Source organism: Vanacampus margaritifer, chromosome 8, assembly GCF_051991255.1.
Source record: "Vanacampus margaritifer isolate UIUO_Vmar chromosome 8, RoL_Vmar_1.0, whole genome shotgun sequence".
Taxonomy (NCBI): domain Eukaryota; kingdom Metazoa; phylum Chordata; class Actinopteri; order Syngnathiformes; family Syngnathidae; genus Vanacampus; species Vanacampus margaritifer.
This window is the reverse complement of record NC_135439.1, coordinates 8,345,748-8,372,681: the sequence shown is the minus strand read 5'-3', so window position 1 is coordinate 8,372,681 and position 26,934 is coordinate 8,345,748. Positions and strand designations below refer to the sequence as shown.

The window sequence follows — 26,934 nt, the reverse complement described above, 5'->3', positions numbered from 1 at the left end:
TAATGGATCATGCGACTATGCGCCAATAATCAGAAGCTAACGCTGACAACACATTTAGCTGAGCTACACTAAGGCTGCAGCTTTGCTTACCTGTTTGCTTCCACATGATAATGCTAGTTATGGTCCGGCACTCTTTCCAAAGCTTGAAAAAATGTTGAAGAAATATACATTTAATTCATCTTGTTGGGACATTCACTTTAATGGCAATTAGTTACAGATCAGCGTCACAAAAATAGCAGTCGTTGTAGAAATCAAATAAACCGCGGGAACAGTCATAAAACATTTTTATTATAGCTTTTAAACCTGGCAAAGCAACAATGCAATCTCATAAATAGATAAATAAAATCCTTTTACATTTTTATATATAGTTCTATGTATATATACTGTAGATATAGCAAAAAAGTACTTGGCTGGTAATAACAACACAGTTTCACCATGTGGATGTCACCTGATGTGTCTATATGTAAATAGTACCGGCGTATAGAACATCAAACAAATACAATAACACCAAAGTATGTATATCTAGTATTTATATTGTAGAATATAGCACATTCAGACTAAACAGTCACAAGGCATCCTGAATGTCTTTTTTTCTTTTTCTTTTATAAAGCTCTCTGCAGCATAGAAGCAACACTAATCATCCCACTCTACGGCCTCCCAACCCTCCTCCTATGCTCCGCTTTGATTCTCCTGCCATTACTTGGTAATAAAGATAGAAAATAACAGTCCCAGCCCCATTCGTCCAGGTTCTCATTGGCGGTCACAAGGCCTCGGCGTCCTTTCATCTCCATTAAATCAATGAGAGCTACAATCTGCTTGCCGCTGCCTGATCAGTCCCCCGTTCACGTGTAATTGCTTGTATATCCGAGAAAGTCCTGTATTAACTACGTGCACGCGTTGGTCCGTGCTGTTGTACCAATTCAACAAATGTAGCCTCGTGTTGTCTCATAAATGTCGCTTGCTGTTGTGGATGCTAACGGTGCTTTAAAAACATTGCCATGATGAGCTTGCGCTATAGTTGTATTCTTTTTTTTAATTTTATTTCTCATTTTATATTTTTTAATGCAGTGGAGACACGAAACTTAAAAAAAAAAAACAGCTAGAAAGTACAATCTTGAAAAACTGCACTAAACAAGATAAAACAACCTAAATCATAGTATGTTTAATTTTTTTTATGCTTTGTTGACTTTTTTTGTCCAAGCCAACAAAGAAAATGTGAATGAAAATGAGGAATTTATGCTCAAAAGCGCTACTCAAAATAGCTAACAAATAAAGCTACTATTTTTTACGTGTTGGTACAATTGAGGTCTCATTTTAGTTTTGCCCGTTTTAGTTAATTTAATATATTTATTTATTTTAAATGGGAATGAGTGTACTTAATAAGCTGACCAGACAAATGCTAATGACAACGCTAAAACTGAGACGGGAATTTCAGGTCAAAAGCCATACTCACATGAGCTAGCTCAATAGACGTTTTGTTGTTGTTGGCTAGCAAACGTGTTTATATGAAAAGACTCTTAGAATTTGTTACAAGAACGGACGACTCAAAATTGGACTAAAAACACAAATTAGTCGAGGAATGCAGAACTTCTGCATCCCAGTTGTAATAAAAACAGTTTTGTTTTGACACTTGTGAGTCAGTTGTGATAAGACAAAGTGGAAAATGTGTTTGCTACTTGCTTTTAAGCAGTTACTAGTAAAATTTACATAAAAAGTGACTTAATCAACTATAAACAGTAAAACAGGTACCTGTACTGTATGAAAAATGTTTTATGAGATGAACGTTTAACCATTTGAACAGATTTTCGCCCCCTCAATCCATCAATTAAAATTCAAACAAATCGTGGGTCAGATTATGTTTCTCGAGCTGTTCAAGTTCTGAAGATTTACTGTAATCGTCTCTTAAAATTGATTTAGTGTGCGTCAGTAGTCAGAGTCCCTTGGAAAGCTTCTGAAAAGCCAGAGTTAGAATATTTGCTGACTTAATTGTTAAAAGCTGCAGCTCACTTTGAATGTTAATTTGTGGTTAAAGCTGCAAAGATTGAAGCCTTAAGTCTCTCAGGTAATTTGGTGCACTTAACAGTCAATAGGCAAATTCACAGAGCGGCACTAATTCCGTTGTAGCCTCCGATGTTTTCATTACTTTTGTGAGTGCTCGTCGCGGTTCACTCCACATTCACGTGTTAATCACAAAGATCTGATTTAGAGATTTGCATGGAGCATTCCCAGAAGAAAATGCTTTACGTAGAAGGTTAGTGTTGCCTCGTGAATCCACCAGAGACTTTACTTTGAAGCCATGAAACTAATCAACGATGTCAACGGTTGCAAATACAACAGTAGTGACTTCAATACTTGGTGTTACCCCAAATAAATGAGCCTGTTGCAGGACAGTCAGCATGAAGGCATCGTCTCCTTTCAGTCTGCCCTCACAGGAAATGTGACAAAGGAAGTGTAAAACCTTCTACCAGACACGACACTTTTGCTCTGGATTCATGGGACTGCCTTTCTGGCACTGGAACGCTTCTGAGAATGCTTCGAAATTCTGAAGCGAACCGAGAACCCTGAGGAGAAAAAAAAGAGAGAAGAAAACACCAAGATTAGTTACATCCATTTTTAAAGGCTGTTATGAGTCATCAAATTTAGCCCAGAAGAAACATGGCATATTCAGAGAAAACTGAAGTCCCCAAAGTAACTTTATGTCCCCAGAAAAACCCAAAGTGGAGAAACCTTGAATCCCCAAAGAAAATAGTTTAGTAGAGCCTGGAGGAAAACCCAGATTACCTGTACTTCACACACGCATGGGACGAAAAACAAACGCCACACAGAAAGGCACCTTGTTTAAAGCAACTGACTGGAAATTAACCTAACAAGTACCCAGGAAAAACTGGTGCACTCAAAAAAAAATTGAGTTCTCTGAGAATCCAACAGTTCCCGGGTAATCCTGAAGTCCCCAGAGAGTCCTAGAGTTCCTGAAGAAGCACGAAGCCTCTGGAGAAGAGTCCCTGGAGAAAACCAAACTTACCTGTATTCTAATGGGCTGTGAGAGTCAGTCTTGATGGACTGGCTGGCATATTCGGGCCGATACGCACCGCACCAAACCTGGATGAAGCAAAGTGATCATTTAGAGTAGCGTCTGATTCTTGGTGCACCTGAAAGATATGTATTCTTGTTTTGTTGTTGTTGATGTTTTACTTACTTGGGCAAAGTTAAGAAAGAACAGCTGCTTGTGATCCATGTCTAGACCTGGTAGACGAGGCTCTTCCCCTTCTGTCTCAACCCACTTCAGATAAGCCTATCAACAAATGAAGCGTCAATTTCAAAACGCATCTCACGTGTCTTGAATCGCTTTATCATGCAGGTAACAGCCCACCTTGTAGGCTTGCCGAACCCCTCCATTATCTGCGATGTTCTCCCCTAAAGTGCTGATTCCACTCACCTACAATGGCAAGCCAATGAACGCACTCAAGCACATTCCCGGTGTAGTTGATCTACAGACATGAACAAACCTTACATTTTCTCCACCCGCAAGCTTCCAGTTGAAGTTGCCATACTGCTGAACCATGCACTGTGACTGCTCCTTGAAATGTTCTGCCGAGTAATTGCTCCACCAGTTGAGCATGTTTCCGTCCTTGTCGAAATTACGCCCTGCCGTGGAAAGCCAAGCACGGTACATCAATTTGAGTGCATCGTAAGCTGTACTGCCCTTAGATATAGATTATTTCATTTGGTCACATGCGCAATGCACTGTGAAATTTGTTATCTGCATTTAACAGGCGGAGAGACACAAGCAAGTAGTGTCCATGGACTAAAATATTTGGGGCGGGGAATGGAGTAGCCAGATAAAAATGGAATACCCAGTGAAAGCAGACATACCCAAGGACATTTGGAGTACATGGACAAAACTGGACTACCAAATGAAAACTTGAGTGCCCTGAAAAACTGGAATATTCAGAGAAAACTGGAGTAGCCAGAGAAAACTAGTTTACATGGCAAAAACTGGAGTACTGAGAGAAAACCAGACAATCCAAGGAAACCTGCGGTGTGTTTTATTAGTTTCAGTTCTGCATTCCAAGTATCCACCGTTTACCAAGTCTTACCATTGTCATCGAATCCATGAGTGATCTCATGGCCAATGACCATTCCGATTCCTCCAAAGTTCAGAGCCTGCTGTTGATGTTTACTAAAGAAAGGTGGCTGCAAGATGCCTGCAGGAAACACTGGAAACACAAGAAGGTGCAGATGAGCCAAAATGCAGACCCTATTCGGATGTGTCGTCATTGAAGATCTTACCGATCTGGTTTCTGTTGGGAGAGTAAAAAGCATTCACCACCGCAGCACCGATGAGCCACCTGAGGAGCGACCGGGAATGTTTATAATCCTGTCCTCAAGTATTCCTCAAAACAAAGAACTTTAACCTTTGTTAACTTACAAGTTGGGATCCACAGGCTCTCTGAGCTTCTTCAGACTCTTGTGAGCCTCAGACTTGAGATTCTCCAGAATGTTTTCAAAGTAGTGCTCCTCACTAAAATTCAACTGAATGGGAATGCAGTACAAATAAGTGGATACAAGTGGGGCGGGGTTGTATCCTAAAATTCAGTCTCCATATTCTTACATGAGCATATTCTTCGTCCAGCTTCTGGTTACTCTTCTCCAGAATGTGATCTGGATAGCCAATATGCTCTTTGATTGCCATGGCCTGCAAGAGATACACCACAATTAGGATGAAGAATTTGAATTTGATGTGGCTGGATTTTCACCACAGGTTCAAGTGTCCAATTCCAAATAAATGTCAAGTATGCCCACCTTTCTGCGATTGCTTCCACATTTTTCAGCGAGTACTGCGTTATGATGCAAAGCTTCGAATAAATGCACGGACTGAGCACTGGCGGACGTAAAACTGCGCCCGGGTGAGTACAGACGGTTCCTCTCAGTCTGTATGTTTTTTTCAAGGCTTCCAGTCATAAAACACCTGGCAAAAATGTGGAAGCACTCGCTGAAAGGTGGGCATCTATCAACGATGGAAAGATTTGTCTTGCATTGAAGGGACATGCACATTGGCACAACCGATAGTCTGTAGACATTGGCTTCGCTGTTCCATGGAAAACCCAACCAAGAGGACACCTAGCTCAGAGCAGTCCTTGAAGATGCTAGACTAGAGGTTTGATGTCTCCCAACTGGTCTGGGATTGAAGTCCAGTGAGGCTTAAGGAAGTGTCCAGAGAAAAGGGAAGACTAGGCCTCCCCCGCTTAGACGGCCCCGCCATGACCAAGACTCGGATCAGCGCAGGATAACGCATTGATGGATGTAAGACAACCTACCTTCTCTCTGGCCTTCGCTTTGGATGGTGCATCCATCCAGCTTAGCTCCTCGAGTGTTTCTACATATGCTGTCTGGATCTTCCCGATGAGATCACTGACCTGAACATGAAGAAACAAGGCTGAATATGAAAACTCGCCCTGTAATTGACTGACGACCAGGATAAGTGCTATAGAAAAGGATGGACGGTGTTGGAATGACACTCTTTGTCTTTCGCGTGTTCGTTGTTGTTCGAGTGGAGAGATTTTTGATTTTCTGAATACAGACTGGAGATCGGTGAACAGGTCCTTCGAAGGATTTATTTTACAGAATATTCTGGACACGAGCGGGTTTACAAAAGCACAGCTGCTCCTCGCTCAGTGTGTCTTTTTCAGCGGACTCATATCATTCTTATACTATCTTGAGAAGTATTACAACGCCTCCTTTTTCCCCAAGCCCCTTTCTCCCCCTCCAGCCCTGAGTTCAATACACATGGCGACAGCCGGAAGCAGATAAGACTTTTTACACTTTTACAGCATATCATCCAATACACATTGAGTTCAACCCCAGATACTGGCCCGTTGATGTGGAAACAGACGAGGTCCTTTAGACATGATGACATGAGCAGAAATTGTGACAGCACTTACAAAGACACATCCACAGATAAAAGTTCTACTGAGAAAATAAGTAAATTAAAACAGTTATGACTAAATCTAGGCAGAAGAATCTCAACAACGGATACTAGCATCTCTTTCCAGTTGTATACAAATGGTTTCTATCTCGTTTCTAATGTAGATTCGGCGAGTGAGATAATCCTCACCATTCGTTTGCTTTCTCCGGCAAAAGTCTCGCGTACGTACAGCGCCCCAACGGCATTCTCCATGCTGCTCTGGACGTAACGGACACATTCTCGCCACCAGGCATCCTCCACCGTGGTCCCATACAGAATCTGAGACACACGCAAACGTTAACTCGGCAGGAATTTTGTAATCCAGTACACAAGGTTGTTGTTGTGATGGCGTCTACCTTCCTGTAACGGGTCCTGGCGTCTTTGAAACGACGACTCAAGCTGTTAACTCTGTCGATGACCAGCTGCCAGGTGAGATAGTTCTGCATAGTTCTGCACATATGAAGCGTTACTATATTTGTGAGTTTTGCATTGTTGTTTTTTTTGCATGTGTGCTGCGCCTCATGCTGACCGAACGCTATGTCTGGAGAGGACTTCGTTCATCTTTTCCAGGTAGGGTGAGCCGTACACCACCACTTCCTCTTGCAGCTCCACATCGAGGGACACGCTGGATAGCACGCCGCGAATAAACCGTGTCCAATTAAAACCCTGCAAAACAAATATTGCCATTTTTTTCCTGACCTTTATTGTATGAAATGTTGGGAAACTTAGTTTTCTTTTTAAGGGCTAGAACATATTGTGTTTATCCATTGACTTACACCTTTCAATTATTTTATTTATTTATTTATTTAATTTTTCCTGGAGAGCTCAGTATTGTTCATTCGGTAATTTTACCAATTTGACATGTCATCATCATTGCTCTCCTTTTTTTTTTCAATTTTTAATCTCTCAATATGCCCGAAAACTCAGCAGTTTTTGGCAGCATATGCATCCTGGTGAAAATGTATTTTAGGGGTTCTAAACACAAAAGCCCAAAACCCACTCAACAATTAGAATAAATGGAAAATTATGATAAATTTGCCGCAACATCGGTTCCCCGATTGGCATGAAAGTTGGTGGTCTTTTCTATCATAGCAGGATGTATAAAAAAAGTCTTCCGGACCCGTGCCTGAAATGGAACAGAAAGTCCACCATTTTGGTTTAACGCAGCCATTTTGGGCAAATTCCACGACTAGTACTTCCATACATTCCTACAAGGGTCCAAATAAACTCCAATCCAAAACAGTTATCTTAGACAAATGGGCAATACTAAATTGTATATATGTTCTAGCAACAAAATGAGAAGTTTCAATCAAAACGTGAAATTAATCCAGCATAGAAACACAACAGCTGCTGTCATACCGCCTCATGACCATAACATCTAATTGTTGTCAGTTAGAAAACAAACATTGGAAAATGAGCCACGGGCTGTTTCACCAAGTCTCAAGACAAAGACATTATTATCTAATCACGTGTAGCAGCCCGCTCTCGTAAATTCCCATCGCAACATTTGTGTTAATTACTTTCTTTTGTCCGACTGGAGCATTGTAATCAACTGCTTCTCGTGGTCCTGTGTGTTATCTCTGGAGCCAGACACACAGTCCTCACTCACGTTGAAGCCGAATGTGCTCTGCAGCTCGTTCAGCGTCATCTTGTTGTAAAGAACCGTCACGTCCTGGCGCTCTTCAGCCGGCAATGTGGCCTGGATGGAGGAAAATCCTCAGTGTTACTGTACGAATGCCGCCAAACAAGGAGCATTAAGTGTTTCATGCTTTTTGTTCCTTTTAATGAGGAAGTCAACCCAAAAATGTTCTTTACAATAATATCGTGGTATCATTCTGATTTTTATTGAGTTAATATATGAGTTAAGCAGCAAAATCCACACATTATTATCCATCTCATGTGGCGGCCATTTTGCCACTTACTGTCGAAAAATGAAAATGACATCACAGTTGCTCAGGTAACAACCAATCAGAGCTCACCTTTTTTCTGAAGCTGAGCCATGATTGGTCGTTATGTAATATAAAACAGTCAAAAGAAAAACTAAGTCTGCCCACCTATTCATAACCTAAAAAATGGTGTAGAGACTTTCATAAACCGTGGAATCTGGAAAACTCTGATTTTTAACACACCCCTCAATTTATTTATTTATTTTTTATTTTTTTGGGAGAGCTCAGTATTGTTCATTCGGTAATTTTACCGATTTGACATGTCATCATCATTGCTCTGCTTTTTTTTTTTTTAATGTTTTTTATTTATTTTTTTATTATTATTATTTTATTTTTTGTATATGGGTGAGTATGTGTATGTGCCTTTATTATATATAATTTATTTATTTCTGTCTTTCAGCTGTGCGAGAGCACTTCTCGTTTTTCGACGCACTCACGTTGGCGACGTCCGTCTCCAAGTCCAACACTTGCATCATTTCCTCCCACACGCGTTCATCGTCCTGTGTCAGGTTTCTGTCCTCCCGGGTCATCTTGGCGATGGCGACCATGAAGTGGAGGTAGGCCTCTCGTACCTGCGGTGACAGTAGTGCAGTGTTATTGTTACGTGTCCGTTTTTACACAGTGATCAGTTTAAAAAGTAGTAGAAAATTAAGGAAATTGTTAGTCAAAATGAAATTGGCTTCACCTTTTTGTAGTTTCCATCGTTAAAATAATAATCTCTCGATGGCATCCCAAGTCCTGACTGGTCAATCTAAACGAAATACACGATAAAATATATCATCTCATACCATATTACAGCGAGTTCACAGTTGATATATCAGATGTACTTGAACCTGTTAATTTCAGTTATATATTTACTGTGGGGAAAAAATACAGTTTAAAAAAATAAATAAATCATGCATTTAACTCATTCACGCCCAGTAATTTTCTCTGAAGCAACCCCCTTCGCTCCCAGCTGGTTTACTGGATTTTGACTGATTTTGCAAGGAAAACATGGAACCTACCAAAAGAAAGATTAGAGTCTCTTCTTTCATCAGGAAAAAACGTATATTTGTATCTGTTTCTCTTTTGCAGCAATTAGCATTAGAATATATCACAAACCTGTTGAAAACACTGGGAAAAAGAGCTTGTTGCAACATTGGCCCTATTATACTCTGCTGCCACCTGCTGGCCGTTTTTTTGTAATTTTTGTAATAACTACCATTGCTTTAAGTGACCTCTTCAGGTCAGAAGTTGCATCAAAGCCTTCAAGAACAAAACATATGAATATGTTTTGGGGACCACGGCGATATTTAAAATAGAACATTTTTATACGTTCTTGGGAGCAAATGAGTTAATGGCAATTTAAAAAAAAAAGCTACCCTTTTTATTACATAATGCTACTGCTTCCTGACGCTCATCTGTGGCCCGCCCCTTAAAAAGGTTGTGCACAGATGGCACTTTATATTACATATACATACATGTTATGGTAGAGTCTACAGAAGTCTCCATTAATACCACAAAGTTTTTATTTATTTTTTATTTTTTTCTGGAGAGCTCAGTATTGTTCATTCGGTAATTTTACCGATTTGACATGTCATCATCATTGCTCTCTTTTTTTTATTTTATTTTAATTATTTTTTTAATATATATTTTGTATGTGGGTGTGTATGTGCGTGCGTTTTGAATTTTAACATTTATTTATTATACTTAGTTGATATGTTAATGAAAGCCAAGTGACAAGACTGACAGACCTGAAATTGAAAGGAATCACATAATACAACATGTCTCCTTAAAACACTTGGTTAGTTTACTTTTATGAAATTGGCATCATGAAGCCACCAAATTAAAAGGTTTTCTTGCATGGAAGTTGTTAGATATTATTAACATTTAAATTCTTTATTTCATATATTAACCATTGTTATACATTATTAACATTTTAATTCTTTATATTAACCATGTCGAAATGTTTTGTAGATGTGAGGTAGTGTTGAACTTGAAATTTGACCTTAAACTGGAACATATTGTTTGGTCTAAAAAAATTCCTTCTCAGTGTTCTGTGCGAAAACACATTTAGTCCTTGAGAACAGAATCTGCTTCGAACACATACACACCCCTGACTCTGTTTGCGCCATCGCTCACGGAAAAGTACCCAAAGAGTATGTTTTGTCTACAAATGAAAGAGAGGCGGTCTGTTTTAACTATAAGAAGCCATCTTCCCCGCGGAAGAGACACATTCGGCACTCTGAAATTCCACCTGTTACGTGATGTTTGGAGTCTGTCACGATGTCCAGAGATCTCTGTTTTTTTTATTAAATCATTTTTGCAAAGGTGTTTTTTCTTACATTAAATCTTCATATTTTTGGAACACGCAAAGAGGACAAATAATCATATTCCTCTTCAAAGTAAACAATCTTACATAAATGATATGGCGTCGAGAATCCCGGTCGTCGGTCCACACGTACATTTCCAGGAGAGCCTTCTTGTGAAAGCGAGCTGTCATTGTGGCCAGAGTGTCCTCGAGGCTCCATTCTTCCTCTGCATTTTAAATCAAATGTATTATAATCCTTAGAGCACTTTGATTTTTTTTTTCAAGATTCAATTATCACGCGGAGGATTAGCTCACAGATGAAATATTGAGGATTTTGACCGTGCAAGTATCAGATAATAAAGAAAATTTTGCAGTTTAACGCAGCATGGCGGACTAGTGATTAGCACATTTATCTCACAATTCTAAAAAGAAAGAAACAAAATCAATTTCACATTTAATACAAACCAGTAATAAAATGTTTTTCCTTCTAAATAACGCATAAACATATTTGAGCTAAATGGGTGCAATTTTATCTTTTACCAGAGGTGGCGTTCCAGTCATCAGAGGCCACTGGCCATTCGCCGATCATGTCAATGAGCCTCAGGAGGGGCTGAGAGTCACGTTGCTCGATGAGGCCTAAAAGAAGTCAAGAGGTCACATTAGAAGGGACGCCTGCACGGGTCCAATGGCAACAAACATGTTTTCTTCAAACATGACCTCCATCCCAGTCAGATCTCTTTCTAGTTTCAATAATCATAAAAGGGACCTTATTGATAAAAAATAATTTGGAGGTTTTCGATCTTAGAAACTGCCTGCTTCTTGGATGGTGTTGATGTTTTAGATATAGACGACTAACGGGCTTACTCTCATTTAAGCAGGAGCTGTAAAGGGTTTTGGCTTTCTTGATGGCGTCTCGGTCTTCTTCACTCTCCGTCTCCAAAGCACCTGAAAGGCAGGAGACATCGCATGGCCATGGGATTTGTATTAGTTGTAAGTAACGATCCACATTTGCAAACATTGTATTTATTTATTTATTTTTATTTATTTATTTATTTATTTATTTATTTATTTATTATTTTTATTTATTTATTATTATTTTTATTTATTTTTTTTTTTCCTGGAAAAAGTATTTATTTTTTAGGGCAGTGATTCATTTGCTAAATGAATGCAGGCAGAAAAAAAAGAAAAAAATCAAAAAGTATTTTTTTTAACTAGAAATACTTAATACAGAGCAGTGAAAAAAATAGACAACTTAGGTATTATTTTTTTTTTTTTTAGTATATGATTTATAATTAGATGTTTTTTAATTTAATACAGTGATTCAATATGATTCCTTAAAAAAATCCAAGATATGTATAAAGCTATTCTATTTAATATATAATAATCAACTCCATTTTTCATATTTAAAACAGAGCTGTTATTCAATCAAAAATATATTTTAATTTTTATTAAATGTAGAGCAATAATTCAGTATGATTAATTTAAAAATAAATAATATACAGTGTATAATTATATATACAGTATTATATATATTTTTAAGTACAGAACAGTGATTCAATCTGCATGTTTTTAATTTAATACATACATGTAATTTAGAAAAAAAAAATAGACTAGTGATTCTATATGAATTTTTTTTTTAACTCATTCACTGCCAGTTAAAATTGATTTTTTTTTAAATGTCCTTTTATAGCTGTCACTGGCAGTGAATGAGGTTTTTTTAAGTGACTAAGTCTAATAAAGAAAAAAACAAACTTTAGTTCAGTTGGTGAAAAAAATGGCCTACATATTCTATGTGTATTCATATTTACAAATATTATGTACAGTATTCATGTATTTAATTTTACTATGCAGTATATCATAATTTTTTTTTAATCTAAATAATTTCTATTTTTCAATTTTGATTTAATTTACCCGTAGTTTGTCAATCTCTATCAAATGAAGGGCCACATTCTGACCTTTGAGCACAATCTCCAGCTTGTCCCTGAGGATGTCAAAGACGCTGTGCCGCGAGCTGGTCTCGGGGATGACGTGGCGCTCTAGCCAGCCCCCGCAGGCATACTGGTAGAAATTATCGCAGGGCTTCGCCGACGCATCCATGTTCTGCAGGAGCCGCGACGCTTTTGGGGAAAGACGTGATGAAGATGGAGGGGGGAAGGGCTGAATTTTAGAATGAGACTCATTTTTCCAACATTTTTTAAGTTTTGAAGGCCTCACCTGCGGTTACGCAGTCTGCAGTTGTGCACACACTGTTGAGGTTGGAGCGAAACAGTTTACCTGGATAAAAAGAATGCACTTGTTAAAAGAAGTTTCGGCTTAGAGCCAGGGCTGGACAAGCCATCTAGCTTACAGGGCAGATGCCTGGTGGGCCGGTGTCCTTTGGGGCTGAAGTGGTGCTATTCAATTATTATTTTACTTAATTTTACACCGAGAGATTGGCCCACAATTTAGAAGGAGCAGGCCATTTATCCATTTGTGATCAAACTGAACCAATAAACATCAGTGGTAGAGCTGCTATGTGGTAGCCAAGGGCTGTCAAGAATCGGGTTGGGCCGACATGTCAAATCGGTAAAATTAACGTATGAACAATTCTGAGCTCTCCAGAATAAATAAATAAATAAATAATCGTCTGCCGCCCCTAATTTTTTATTTTATTTATTTTTTATTAGGGGCGTCAGGCGATTATTATTTTTTAATTATAATTAATCATGACTTCACTAGTTAATTAATGATTAATCACGAATTTTATATCTGTTCTAAATGTACAATATTTTTTTTCTCCTAGGTTTTCATACTCTTGGTAACTAAAGTGGATTTTTTTTTAACTAATAGAAATTAGGGTTGTGCCAAAAAAATCGATTCTCATAAGAATCGCGATTCTCATTTAGTACAAATCAGAATCGATTTTAAATGTCCCAAAATCGATTTTATTTAAATTATTTTATACTGTCTTGCCTTTATCTGTGTGTGCCTTTATTTGGACCGCTGTTCATTTTGTACCCGGTTTGGCCACTGAGGGGCAGTGTGGTTCCACACGGTCTAATACACTGTTAAGTTGTAGCCACATTAGAGAGTAGAAAGAAAGTCACGCTCAAGGTATTCCAATAGAAGTTTTTTTTTGTCAGCGTGGAGCCGTTCTTTTGAGTGATAAAAGTGCCGCGATTAGCGCGCTAATTGGCATTAGCGAGTCAGACTGTAGTAGATCATTACGATTCCTTGAACATCTATAAATTGAAGCAAAAATCGTTGTCAATCAAATCATTTTGAATAAAAAAATCTTTCCTAATCGAAAATTGATTCTGAATCGAATCACAGGCCCACAAATCGGATTCGATTCGAATCGCGAGACGTTCAAAGATTCCCACCCCTTATAGAAATAGTTCAAATGAATTTTTGACGTCTATAGCCGTCAATGGCAGTGAATGAGTTAACGACTGTCGTTTTGGAATAAAAAAAAAGAAGAAAAAAGATAACATTCAAGCCTTGTTGCATGAACTGATGAAGCCAACTCATATGAGAGGCGAAACAACTTCTCAGACAATCGATTTAATGCTCTGAGAATCTATTTCACACCATATGTCCTCTTTCTAAAGCGTGGAATGAAAAAAATAGCAAAAAAAGCACAAAATGTCTCCTTTAAAGTAGAAATGATCTGGTGGCGTCCAAGGATTTCTTGCCCTGTGAGTCTTGGATGATCACCAGTAGTCATAAGGACGGCACTTAAAGCCCCATTACCGCTTTTATTTCCGTAGGTTTGTACATCATGTTCAGCCGAAGCCGCTATTGAATGTTTTTGTGAACAAAGGAGTTCGATTTGTATCGTCTGGGACCGCTGCGGTGCATTTGAGTCCATCTTTTAATGCCGTTTGACAAAAAGAAACACCGGGTGAAGTCGTAGCCTGCTTGCGCAAAGCGTTTGGGGATGGTTTGGCGGCGGAGTCGAGTCCGGCGCGTCAGCAAGAACTTTTGTGCCGCGCTGCTGACTTGGCAGCAATGAGACTTTAGAGTATTAAGAGAGGTGGCGCTTCCTCTGTGACACCACTTTATCCCTTACTGCGCCGTGATGGTTTGTCTGGGTTTTATAGTCACTCACCTCCCATGTCTGCCGAGCTCCGTGACACGCTCGAACGCTGAGATTGTTCTGGGAAAGGGGCAGAAAATAATAGATTCATGAAAAAAGTCACAAGCACATTTCTTAACATTCTCAAAGTGAGATGCACATAATCGGCATGGTAGTTTGACCATCAATTAAATACAAAAAGTTTATCGGATATTATTATTTTATTTTATTTTATTTTATTTTATTTTATTTTATTTTATTTTATTTTATTTTATTTTATTTGTTTATTTATTTATTTTATTTATTTTTCTGGAGAGCTCAGTATTGTTCATTCGGTAATTTTGCCGATTTGACATGTCATCATCATTGCTCTCTTTTTTTTTAAATTATATATATTTTTTTAATATATATATTTTTTAATTAATTTTTATTTTGTATGTGGGTGAGTATGTGTATGTGCCTGTGCATGTGTGCGTGCGAGTGTGTATTCATTAGTTCACTTAAAACCTATTTAAAAATCCCATACCGTTCACCTAAACCGAACACTTCAGAACCCAGCCAGAGCCGTGAGGCCGTCAGGAGACCCGAGGAAGGACCAAAGAAAAGAAAGGAAAGTGAAATCCAGCACCGACCACCCACCACCCACCGGGCCGGATATTATTATTTTATATATATTTTATATTTAATAGTTATGACTCATTTCAAAAAGTTATCTGCAACATTTTTCCTGCACTATTAAAACATTTACTCTAAAAAATATTTTTTGTATTAAAGTAATTTCATGTAAACATATTAATATATTTTATTTCAAGTTTTTAAAAGGAACCCCCGACCGTCATGACAATATTGCTCTATATTATTTATTTGGTTGTTACTAACATACCTATGGGATAAATTTTTCAAATATCATTTCCAGTTCAATAAATTTTGTAGAAACTTTATTTGGACGTACGCCGCCATTGTTATTTACGTGGCAACGCATTCCGTGCGTAGTGACTGAGAATGGCGACACCACGCCGTGCTCTCGTCATTCACCAGACGCATTCAAGAGTTTTGATCGTCAGTTTAGGAACGATACGGAGGCTTACCTTGCTCTCTTTATAGGCGTTTCATATTGCTCGGCAGAAATCCAGCCGTAAATAACAATGGCCGCGTACGTCCAAATAAAGTTTCTACAAAATGTATTAAACTGTAAATGATTTTTGAAAAAATAATCTCATAGTTATGTTAGTAACAACCAAATAAATAATATAGAACAAACTTGTCATTAAAAAACAAACAGTTGAATAAAGGTATCCCATCGTGCTAACTTTTTATGTGGCTCTAATTCAGCAATGGTTCAATCAAGTAAACAAATATTTACAATAAAATTTTATTCTTGACTTTAGAAAATAAATAAATAAAAATACGATCTTTTTCAGCCAACACAATCAACTGAAGAACACGTGATTGGGCCCGAATTCCGAATAACTATGTTAAAAATGTCTATCCAAATATTATTTTTAAAAATATTTAAAATACAGAACAGCGATTAAATAAAGTGTAACTTAAAAAAATAAAATAAAAATCCAAATAATTTAATACAAATATTATACAACATTTAATACACCGCAGACTAAACATTTTAAGCATCTATTCAATGAAGAGCAACAATTCAATAGAAAATAGGGGTTTATATGCTTCCATGAAAATATATATAATATTTCAAGTGAAGAACCACAGAGATATGCGGATAATGTCGATGGATGGATGGATAGATGTTGAGAGAAATATACTACAGATGTCGAGAGAGGTACAGATAGACAGATGGCGAAATAGAGATATATAGATAGATCATTTATGTATATTTAATACAGAGCAGTAACTAAATAGCTCCATTTTAATGTCTCATAATCCCATATTGCTGTTTGCTTATGAGTCCTACAAAAAGTGTAAGAAAAAGTACACTATTTTTATATCATTGAAACTATGATTTAATGTAAAACTGTCCCATTCGCTCTTTTGTTGACCCATTATTGTTACCTTTCAGCACGGATGTGTAGAGGACCACCAGGCCAGCCAAGGCGCAGCTGACCAGCAGCAGGAGCACAGACAGACCGATTTCTGCCACCGTCCATCCACGTTTGCCAGGTTTACTGGATTTCTCCATGATGTCCATTTGGCTTTCCGATTTGCCCATTCTCCTGACACGAGCCTCTGTGATAAAAGTAAAAAAAATAAAAATAAAAAAAAATAATTAAATGGGGCAGTTAAGGCAGAACCTCTTAGTGTAGTCTCTGTTAGTGTACTAACAACTTAAGACCTCTTTTTTGAGGGTCAAGACTTGGTTTTAGAGTTTAGGTTTGAATTGGGTTATGGTTGAGCTTAGGGTAAGGAATAGGGGTAGGCAATCATTTTTGATGGTTGGGGTTAAGGGAAGGGGCTAGGAAATGCATTATGTCAATGAGATGGCCCCACAAAGATAGTAAAACAAACGTGTGTGTGTGTGCATGCGTGTGTGTGTGTGTGTGTGTGTGTGTGTGTGTGTGTGTGGTCTTGTTTTTGTTACATAGTGGGGCCAACATTTTCGGGATTTCACAGAGTTGTGGGACCCACCCATCCATGTGGGGCCATTTTCCTGGCCCCCACAAGTTTAGACCTCTTTTTGAGGGTCAAGACTTGGTTTTAGAGTTTAGGTTTGAATTGGGTTATGGTTGAGGTTAGGGTAAGGAATAGGGGTAGGCAATCATTTTTGATGGTTGGGGTTAAGGGAAGGGGCTAGGAAATGCATTATGTCAATGAGATGGCCCCACAAAGATAGTAAAACAAACGTGTGTGTGTGTGCATGCGTGTGTGTGTGTGTGTGTGTGTGTGTGTGTGTGTGTGTGTGTGGTCTTGTTTTTGTTACATAGTGGGGCCAACATTTTCGGGATTTCACAGAGTTGTGGGACCCACCCATCCATGTGGGGCCATTTTCCTGGCCCCCACAAGTTTAGACCTCTTTTTGAGGGTCAAGACTTGGTTTTAGAGTTTAGGTTTGAATTGGGTTATGGTTGAGGTTAGGGTAAGGAATAGGGGTAGGCAATCATTTTTGATGGTTGGGGTTAAGGGAAGGGGCTAGGAAATGCATTATGTCAATGAGATGGCCCCACAAAGATAGTAAAACAAACGCGCGTGTGTGTGTGTGGTCTTGTTTTTGTTACATAGTGGGGCCAACATTTCGGGATTTCACAGAGTTGTGGGACCCACCCCTCCATGTGGGGCCAATTTCCTGGCCCCCACAAGTTTAGACCTCTTTTTGAGGGTCAAGACTTGGTTTTAGAGTTTAGGTTTGAATTGGGTTATGGTTGAGGTTAGGGTAAGGAATAGGGGTAGGCAATCATTTTTGATGGTTGGGGTTAAGGGAAGGGGCTAGGAAATGCATTATGTCAATGAGATGGCCCCACAAAGATAGTAAAACAAACGTGTGTGTGTGTGCATGCGTGTGTGTGTGTGTGTGTGTGTGTGTGTGTGTGTGTGTGTGTGGTCTTGTTTTTGTTACATAGTGGGGCCAACATTTTCGGGATTTCACAGAGTTGTGGGACCCACCCATCCATGTGGGGCCATTTTCCTGGCCCCCACAAGTTTAGACCTCTTTTTGAGGGTCAAGACTTGGTTTTAGAGTTTAGGTTTGAATTGGGTTATGGTTGAGGTTAGGGTAAGGAATAGGGGTAGGCAATCATTTTTGATGGTTGGGGTTAAGGGAAGGGGCTAGGAAATGCATTATGTCAATGAGATGGCCCCACAAAGATAGTAAAACAAACGCGCGTGTGTGTGTGTGGTCTTGTTTTTGTTACATAGTGGGGCCAACATTTCGGGATTTCACAGAGTTGTGGGACCCACCCCTCCACGTGGGGCCATTTTCCTGGCCCCAACAAGTTTAGACCTCTTTTTGAGGGTCAAGATTTGGTTTTAGAGTTTAGGTTTGAATTGGGTTATGGTTGAGGTTAGGGTAAGGAACAGGGGTAGGCAATCATTTTTGATGGTTGGGGTTAAGGGAAGGGGCTAGGAAATGCATTATGTCAATGAGATGGCCCCACAAAGATAGTAAAACAGACGCGCGTGTGTGTGTGTGGTCTTGTTTTTGTTACATAGTGGGGCCAACATTTCGGGATTTCACAGAGTTGTGGGACCCACCCCTCCACGTGGGGCCATTTTCCTGGCCCCAACAAGTTTAGACCTCTTTTTGAGGGTCAAGATTTGGTTTTAGAGTTTAGGTTTGAATTGGGTTATGGTTGAGGTTAGGGTAAGGAATAGGGGTAGGCAATCATTTTTGATGGTTGGAGTTAAGGGAAGGGGCTAGGAAATGCATTATGTCAATGAGATGGCCCCACAAAGATAGTAAAACAAACGTGTGTGTGCGTGTGTGTGTGTGTGTGTGGTCTTGTTTTTGTTACATAGTGGGGCCAACATTTCGGGATTTCACAGAGTTGTGGGACCCACCCCTCCATGTGGGGCCAATTTCCTGGCCCCCACAAGTTTAGACCTCTTTTTGAGGGTCAAGACTTGGTTTTAGAGTTTAGGTTTGAATTGGGTTATGGTTGAGGTTAGGGTAAGGAATAGGGGTAGGCAATCATTTTTGATGGTTGGGGTTAAGGGAAGGGGCTAGGAAATGCATTATGTCAATGAGATGGCCCCACAAAGATAGTAAAACAAACGCGCGTGTGTGTGTGTGGTCTTGTTTTTGTTACATAGTGGGGCCAACATTTCGGGATTTCACAGAGTTGTGGGACCCACCCCTCCATGTGGGGCCAATTTCCTGGCCCCCACAAGTTTAGACCTCTTTTTGAGGGTCAAGACTTGGTTTTAGAGTTTAGGTTTGAATTGGGTTATGGTTGAGGTTAGGGTAAGGAATAGGGGTAGGCAATCATTTTTGATGGTTGGGGTTAAGGGAAGGGGCTAGGAAATGCATTATGTCAATGAGATGGCCCCACAAAGATAGTAAAACAAACGTGTGTGTGTGTGCATGCGTGTGTGTGTGTGTGTGTGTGTGTGTGTGTGTGTGTGTGTGTGTGTGTGTGTGGTCTTGTTTTTGTTACATAGTGGGGCCAACATTTTCGGGATTTCACAGAGTTGTGGGACCCACCCATCCATGTGGGGCCATTTTCCTGGCCCCCACAAGTTTAGACCTCTTTTTGAGGGTCAAGACTTGGTTTTAGAGTTTAGGTTTGAATTGGGTTATGGTTGAGGTTAGGGTAAGGAATAGGGGTAGGCAATCATTTTTGATGGTTGGGGTTAAGGGAAGGGGCTAGGAAATGCATTATGTCAATGAGATGGCCCCACAAAGATAGTAAAACAAACGTGTGTGTGTGTGCATGCGTGTGTGTGTGTGTGTGTGTGTGTGTGTGTGTGTGTGTGTGTGGTCTTGTTTTTGTTACATAGTGGGGCCAACATTTTCGGGATTTCACAGAGTTGTGGGACCCACCCATCCATGTGGGGCCATTTTCCTGGCCCCCACAAGTTTAGACCTCTTTTTGAGGGTCAAGACTTGGTTTTAGAGTTTAGGTTTGAATTGGGTTATGGTTGAGGTTAGGGTAAGGAATAGGGGTAGGCAATCATTTTTGATGGTTGGGGTTAAGGGAAGGGGCTAGGAAATGCATTATGTCAATGAGATGGCCCCACAAAGATAGTAAAACAAACGCGCGTGTGTGTGTGTGGTCTTGTTTTTGTTACATAGTGGGGCCAACATTTCGGGATTTCACAGAGTTGTGGGACCCACCCCTCCACGTGGGGCCATTTTCCTGGCCCCAACAAGTTTAGACCTCTTTTTGAGGGTCAAGATTTGGTTTTAGAGTTTAGGTTTGAATTGGGTTATGGTTGAGGTTAGGGTAAGGAACAGGGGTAGGCAATCATTTTTGATGGTTGGGGTTAAGGGAAGGGGCTAGGAAATGCATTATGTCAATGAGATGGCCCCACAAAGATAGTAAAACAGACGCGCGTGTGTGTGTGTGGTCTTGTTTTTGTTACATAGTGGGGCCAACATTTCGGGATTTCACAGAGTTGTGGGACCCACCCCTCCACGTGGGGCCATTTTCCTGGCCCCAACAAGTTTAGACCTCTTTTTGAGGGTCAAGATTTGGTTTTAGAGTTTAGGTTTGAATTGGGTTATGGTTGAGGTTAGGGTAAGGAATAGGGGTAGGCAATCATTTTTGATGGTTGGAGTTAAGGGAAGGGGCTAGGAAATGCATTATGTCAATGAGATGGCCCCACAAAGATAGTAAAACAAACGTGTGTGTGCGTGTGTGTGTGTGTGTGTGGTCTTGTTTTTGTTACATAGTGGGGCCAACATTTCGGGATTTCACAGAGTTGTGGGACCCACCCCTCCATGTGGGGCCAATTTCCTGGCCCCCACAAGTTTAGACCTCTTTTTGAGGGTCAAGACTTGGTTTTAGAGTTTAGGTTTGAATTGGGTTATGGTTGAGGTTAGGGTAAGGAATAGGGGTAGGCAATCATTTTTGATGGTTGGGGTTAAGGGAAGGGGCTAGGAAATGCATTATGTCAATGAGGTGGCCCCACAAAGATAGTAAAACAAACGTGTGTGTGTGTGTGTATGTGCGTGTGTGACTTTTGGCTTACAATCTTTAAAGCTCAGTCATGTCCATCGTGTTTCCCTTGTGTCTCATTAGTACCGCAAAGAAGTCACCCAGGACTCACCGGATGATTATTTTATGAATGCCATGTCAGAAATTCGCAGTCTTCAATTTTGTACAACATGGCAGCACTATTAACCCAAGTCACTCGGAATGAGACCGGTAAACCAAAGGGCCCCGAGTTCAATTTGAAGCATAAGAAAGGCGCGAGTCTTTCTTTTGGTAGGTTCGGTGTTTAAATTGTCTTAGAACACAATATTCATTGGTCTTTAAAGATGAGTCAAAATACTCTGATAATATGTGGAATACTGCCTTAGAGTATTAAAAGTATATTTCTATCTGTTTCCGTTTTGCAGAAATTAGCATTAGAATGTAGCTAAGTTTCATCATTATTCACATATCTGTAAATATCCAGAAGGGGAAAGAGTATTTTTGCAGCATGGCCCTGGTTGATCTCTTATACTCTGCTTCCACCTGCTGGCCATTTTTTGTAATAACTACCATTGCTTCAACCATTCTCTTCGGTTCAGAGGCTGCATCAAAGCCTTCTGTATACTCTAGCATTAAAAAAAAAACATATAAATACGTCTTTGGGAGCATGGCAGTATTTAAAATAGTACGTATTTATAGGTTTTGGGGAGCAAATGAGTTAAAAAAGATCCTCAATTGTCTTGAAGTGCAATAAGTCAGGTCTTTCAAGAACATCATTTTTAATTCATGTGAACAAAAAATAATTTAATTTAAAAATAATAATTTCAGATTAATTCTGATATGGTTTATTGTAATCCACAGTAGATTGATTTATTGCTTGTTTTTATTCCCCCCAAAATAAATGGTTAGAGATCCATCAAAAAATAATCACATCAAATTGCTGAGGGAAGCGAAAATGTCTTAAAAGAATTGCCTGGTCAGTTAATTCCGTTTTTATCATGACCGGAGCTCATTAATTCACTTTTATATTATTTCCCATGGAAGTAAGTATAGATTTGTCATTCCTTTCTTCCAGTGCGATGAGACAAAAAGCCCTCCGTGTAGAACATTACCGGCTTATCACTGCTCTCCATATGCTTTGAATAGTTTGGGCGTAGAATTGAATGTTTTGGCGAAGGAGAATTTCGCCATTAAAACTCACACACACGCACACTCAGGCTTTGAGCCAGAAGCCTATTTCAATAGAGCTCATTTGCATACAGCATAATTACATGCGTGCGAAGTCAATATCGCAAAGCGGCGTGTGCGGCCGGCCGGGGTGGACGAAAGGACAATGCCAATCAGCAGTGCGCCACCTGTTTCTTCAGCACGACCCCACTATCATTTGGCCTGACAGTAAATCACAGGGTCACGCCGCAGCGGGCCGTCAGCCCCCTCGACAGCCCTACTCATGAATACTCATGGGTGCACTTTTAGCCATGAAAAGTGAGCGGGGAGGAGGTTCTTGTTGGAGAGCCGTCAGAATGCATCCAGACGTGTCTGTCTGCTCTTTTAGAGGCCTTAAATGGAGACTTTGTGCAACGTATTGTAACATTGTAATGTGTGTTTAATGCCCAGCACCGTTATTGATTCGGTTTCGGGGGATTTACATATTAGTGGATTTTTTTTTCAATTGTTTTTTGTTCGTATTTGGTCTGTCCCATTTCCCCTCTATTTTGCTTGTAAATCTCATAACGAATGGTTAGCAGTATTATTTTTATTTTTTTTTACAAATTATTTTTGGTTTAAAAAGTTTTTTTAATATTCAATATATTATTTTATTTTATTTTATTGTTTTTAATTTTGTTTAAAAATATGTTTAAAATGTCCTTGATAGGATGTTGATATTTCTGGTAATGATAATTAGAAAACATGTACTGTATATGCAAATTTTCTTAATATCATTACGAGAAACATCGACCATTTTCTAATGTTTTCAGTGTTTTTTAACAAATTATTTTTGGTTTAAATTTTTTATTTTTTTTTTTAAATAGGCTTTTTGTTAAAAAATAAATAAATATAAAGTGAAAATATTCACTATATTAAAAAAAATGTAAATTGCTTTAAAAAAAAAAAAAATGTTTAAAATGTCATTGAAAGGATGTTGATGTTTCTTGTAATGATAATTAGAAAATTTGCATATACATTACAGTATATATTTTCTTATTGTCATTACGAGAAACATCGCCATCAACACCCTTTCAAGGACATTTTAAACATATTTAAAAAAAAAAAAACATTAAAAAATTTTTTTTTAATATATTAAATATTTTCACTTTTTATTTAGTAATTTTTTAACCCAAAATCTATTTTTTAAAAAACTAATTTTTTTTAACCAAAAATAATTTGTTAAAAAGCACTGAAAACCATTATAAATTTTGCGTATACAGTATATATTTTCAAATTATCATCACGATTAACATCCTTTCAAGGACATTTTTAAACATAGTTAAAAATTTTAAAAGCATATTTTTAAAATTCGAATATATAGAATATTTTTTTCATTTTTTTCCCAATCAATAAAAAATACTGTGTATGGAGCAAATGTATGGCCTCTCTAGGCCATATACATCCCACCCACTGTTATTAAAAGTCCATAAACATTTACCCCACAAATACTCATTATATATAAAAACTAAAGATTTTTTCCCACATTTTTTTTCTTAAATTTCGCATAGCCACTCACTATATTACTTATTAAAAATGAAAATCGCTTCATGCCGTACATCATTAAGATTTTCACATGACCAATGGCTGGAACTGATGTCACAAAATGACAGAAGACTGTGTACTATATGAATGACAAATATTTACATACATGTATTTATTTACAAACAACTTTTGCCAGTTTCTCGAGTGATTTCAAGCGAAAATAAACAAATCCCACCGCTAACTACCGCTAATTTCTACAAATTCAAAGTAAAGTAATGAAGTAAGCCCACCACTTGCGGGGTCATGACCCTTAGAAAGTGCCACTAATATAAATAAACACGCTTAAAGACCACATGAAGGATTCGCACTTAACGTAGACTTTTCCGAGTGACCCTCCCATCATTATCATCATCATTCTTAGCGGTCGCCCCGGCAACGGAGAACGGCATCTTACCTTTGAACGGGGTTGGTGGAGGTGGGCGAAGCGCTCCCCTTCGCCCCCGCCACCACGCACGCTCTCACCCACACACAGCGCGCTAATATCTCAAAAACACCCCTGCTGAGTGAGCATCCGCTCAGAGCTGGTGCGTGGAGAAATGAGTCCGTGCTGCGGTTTGCTCGAGGGGGAGATCCACTTGTGAGCCCGTGCGCCGCTCGAGGGAGGCGGCGGGCAGAGAGAGAAAGAGAGAGAGAGGGAGAGGGAGAGGGAGGGAAGAAGGTGTGTTACTGATAAGAGGAATGCTGGGACTACATACAGTATGGGGTGTGTTGGGTTAAATAGATGTCTTTTTTTTTTTTTTAATATTTATTGGTATTTGAATAGTTAACATTTAGTTATATTTCTTGGCAAATTTTATATGTCATACGTGCATTTTCAAAAACACGTAACAAGTATATTTTTTAAAGGCAGTATTGCCTTGAGATACGAGTGATTTGACTTACAGGTTTTTCACCATACCAACTGTCGTCCAACCGAGATAGTTAACACTTTTTCAAAAGGTCAAACGAAAATGAAAGCAAAGAAAATTTTATAAAATGAGTTTTTTTTTGCAGCGTGGAGCCGTTCTTTTGAGTGATAAAAGTGACGCGAGTAGCGCACTAATTAGCATTAGCGAGTCAGACTGGAGTAGATCATTACGATTCCTTGAACATGTATAAATTGAAGCAAAAATCATTGTCAATCAAATCATTTTGAATAAAAAAATCGCCCTTAATCGAAAATCGATTCGGAATCGAATCGCAGACCCAAAAATCGGAATCGAATCGTGAGACCACCCTTACTGTATATTTCAAAATCTTTTAATTTTTTTTTATAAACAAAAGTCCAACGTTGCTCTCATGTAAATTGTATTCTTATTAGTACATGTATTTGTTATTTAAAAATATATAATTTCACAGTTAGCGTTAATCATTATATATATGTTAAATACTGGACAAAATAATCAAGTCTTATATTAGGCATAAACATTTTTTAGCCTTTTTTTCCCCCAAATTTTTTAACATATTGCTGTAGTTTGCTTTTTTTTTTTTAATTATCCTGTTTTCTGTTTTCAGCCCATTAATGACAGGCTGACGGACTGACGACAACAGTTTGGTTCGACTTGGGTTCGACTGACGAATGACTGAGCGGCAAAATTTACTGACGCTGAAAATAAATAAATAACCAACATTTATTTCCACACACTGGTCAACGCACGACTTTTATCAACTCTTCTGCCTGTACAAAGATAAAAGATGTTCACTTTTGAGCGCCGGCTGCGGCGGCGGTTTGCGGTGGCGTGAAACTGCTTCATCATACTGACAGATGTGCGGACAATTTGGCCCGTCACCATTTCATCTTCCCCACAGACTGGCATGATGAGACCTGATTAAACGCTCTAATTAGCTGATCATCAAGAGTAAGCGCTTGCTCAGACAAGAGCAGATGAGAAACGACCTTCCCGGGGTTGATATCGTATATCACGATGCGGCGTTTTATGGCTCGGTCGGACGTGGACGCTGTAAGCTTGCGGCATGATGAGTGATGGCCTGCAGCTCGGCGGGAAGGAGGGGGCGGGGCTTTGCAAAAGATTTAATATTTGATGAATGGATTTTATTGAGCAGAGGGGAAGCTTCACCTCAAATATTCATCGTGTTCAGTCCTTTGTTTGACTTTCAATCATGAATAATATATGCCTACATCATTTATACGGCATTTATATGAGGTCAACTGGCCAATTACACGATCTGTTTCCCTCCCTGTGATTACTGAGAGGCAATATCGCAACGATGTTAAATATACTGTCTGGAAATATACTGCGAATGCACTTTTGAATATTTTCAATTTCAATATCACTCTTAAAGTAAGATAAAGGGCTGCCATCTTATTATTATATGACGAGAAAAAAAATATTTTTCAAGCACATAAAAGGATAAAGTCATTTTTGGGTCCAGAAAAAAATGATGTACTATGTTTGAAGAATAACATTTTATTTACACAAAAAAATGTAATATGCTGATAATAATAATAATAAACTATTCATTCATTCATTAAAATTTTTTTTGAAAAAAAGTCATAATACAGTAAACAAGAATCACATTTTATTAATTTAATTTTTTTTTTTTATAAAAGTTGTAATACTGTATATGCAGAAAATAAGTCACAGAGATTTGCCACAGGAATATTTTAATATTACTAATATTTTTTTGTATCACGAAAGTAAAGTCCATCATAATTCTGAGAATATACTTTATTCTTCTTTGTCAAATTAATGTTTTTCATTTCTTTCAGGAGTAAGTTTTTCGAGAAAAAAGTTGTGAAAAAAGTTGTGAAATGTTGAAATAAGAATGTCATTTAACTCATTAACTGCCATTGACGGCTATAGACGTAAAAAATTCATTTGAAATATTTTTATTAGTTTAACATTTTTTTCCACTTTTGTTAACAATAGTAGGAAAACCTAGAAGTTTTTTATTGTACATTTAGAACAGATATAAAATTTGTGATTAATTGTGAGTTAACTAGTGAAGTCATGCGATTAATTATGATTACAAATTTTAATCGCCTGATGCCCCAAATTTTTAATAATGTTTTCTTTTCTTTTTTAATTCATTCATTTCCATTGACGACTATAGACGCCAAAAATTCATTTGAACTATTTCTATTAGTTTAACATTTTTTTCCACTTTTGTTAACAAGAGTATGAAAACCTATAATTTTTTTATTGTACATTTAGAACAGATATATAATTTGTGATTAATTGTGAGTTAATTAGTGAAATCATGCGATTAATTACAATTAAAAATGTTAATCGCCTGTCCCCCCCACAAATTTTTAATAATCTTTTTCTTTTTTTTAAATGAATTTATGGCTGTGAATGAGTTGAGAAGAAAATCACGACTTAATTTGAGGATTATTGCAATGCTCTTGGCACAACATTCTGACTTTGTTTTCCTCATAAATATTC

At 38.3% G+C, this 26,934-nt stretch overlaps 1 protein-coding gene and 1 long non-coding RNA gene across 3 annotated transcripts; one reads left to right on the top strand and one right to left on the bottom strand.

Moving 5' to 3' along the window:
* Positions 1 to 161: 161 nt before the first annotated feature.
* mmel1 (membrane metallo-endopeptidase-like 1) lies at positions 162 to 24,953 on the bottom strand. The gene is made up of 24 exons (XM_077574303.1): positions 23,943 to 24,953; positions 16,281 to 16,454; positions 14,292 to 14,339; positions 12,416 to 12,475; positions 12,157 to 12,318; positions 11,066 to 11,146; positions 10,742 to 10,837; positions 10,310 to 10,428; positions 8,597 to 8,662; positions 8,349 to 8,483; positions 7,575 to 7,664; positions 6,495 to 6,631; positions 6,322 to 6,415; positions 6,116 to 6,244; positions 5,319 to 5,417; positions 4,613 to 4,696; positions 4,430 to 4,533; positions 4,291 to 4,349; positions 4,098 to 4,217; positions 3,512 to 3,645; positions 3,371 to 3,436; positions 3,197 to 3,292; positions 3,023 to 3,099; positions 162 to 2,561 (listed from the first exon to the last, which is right to left on the bottom strand). The coding sequence occupies exons 2-24, from the start codon at positions 16,435 to 16,437 to the stop codon at positions 2,462 to 2,464; spliced, it is 2,313 nt and encodes a 770-aa protein (XP_077430429.1). The 5' UTR covers positions 16,438 to 16,454; positions 23,943 to 24,953; the 3' UTR covers positions 162 to 2,461.
* LOC144057066 (uncharacterized) lies at positions 5,930 to 16,462 on the top strand. 2 transcript variants are annotated; one of them, XR_013295165.1, is made up of 4 exons: positions 5,930 to 6,535; positions 8,312 to 8,468; positions 11,080 to 11,191; positions 16,288 to 16,462. It is a non-coding gene; the product is annotated as an uncharacterized LOC144057066 (long non-coding RNA). The 2 variants fall into 2 exon arrangements; XR_013295166.1 differs by having other exon boundaries at positions 11,077 to 11,191.
* Positions 24,954 to 26,934: the final 1,981 nt, after the last annotated feature.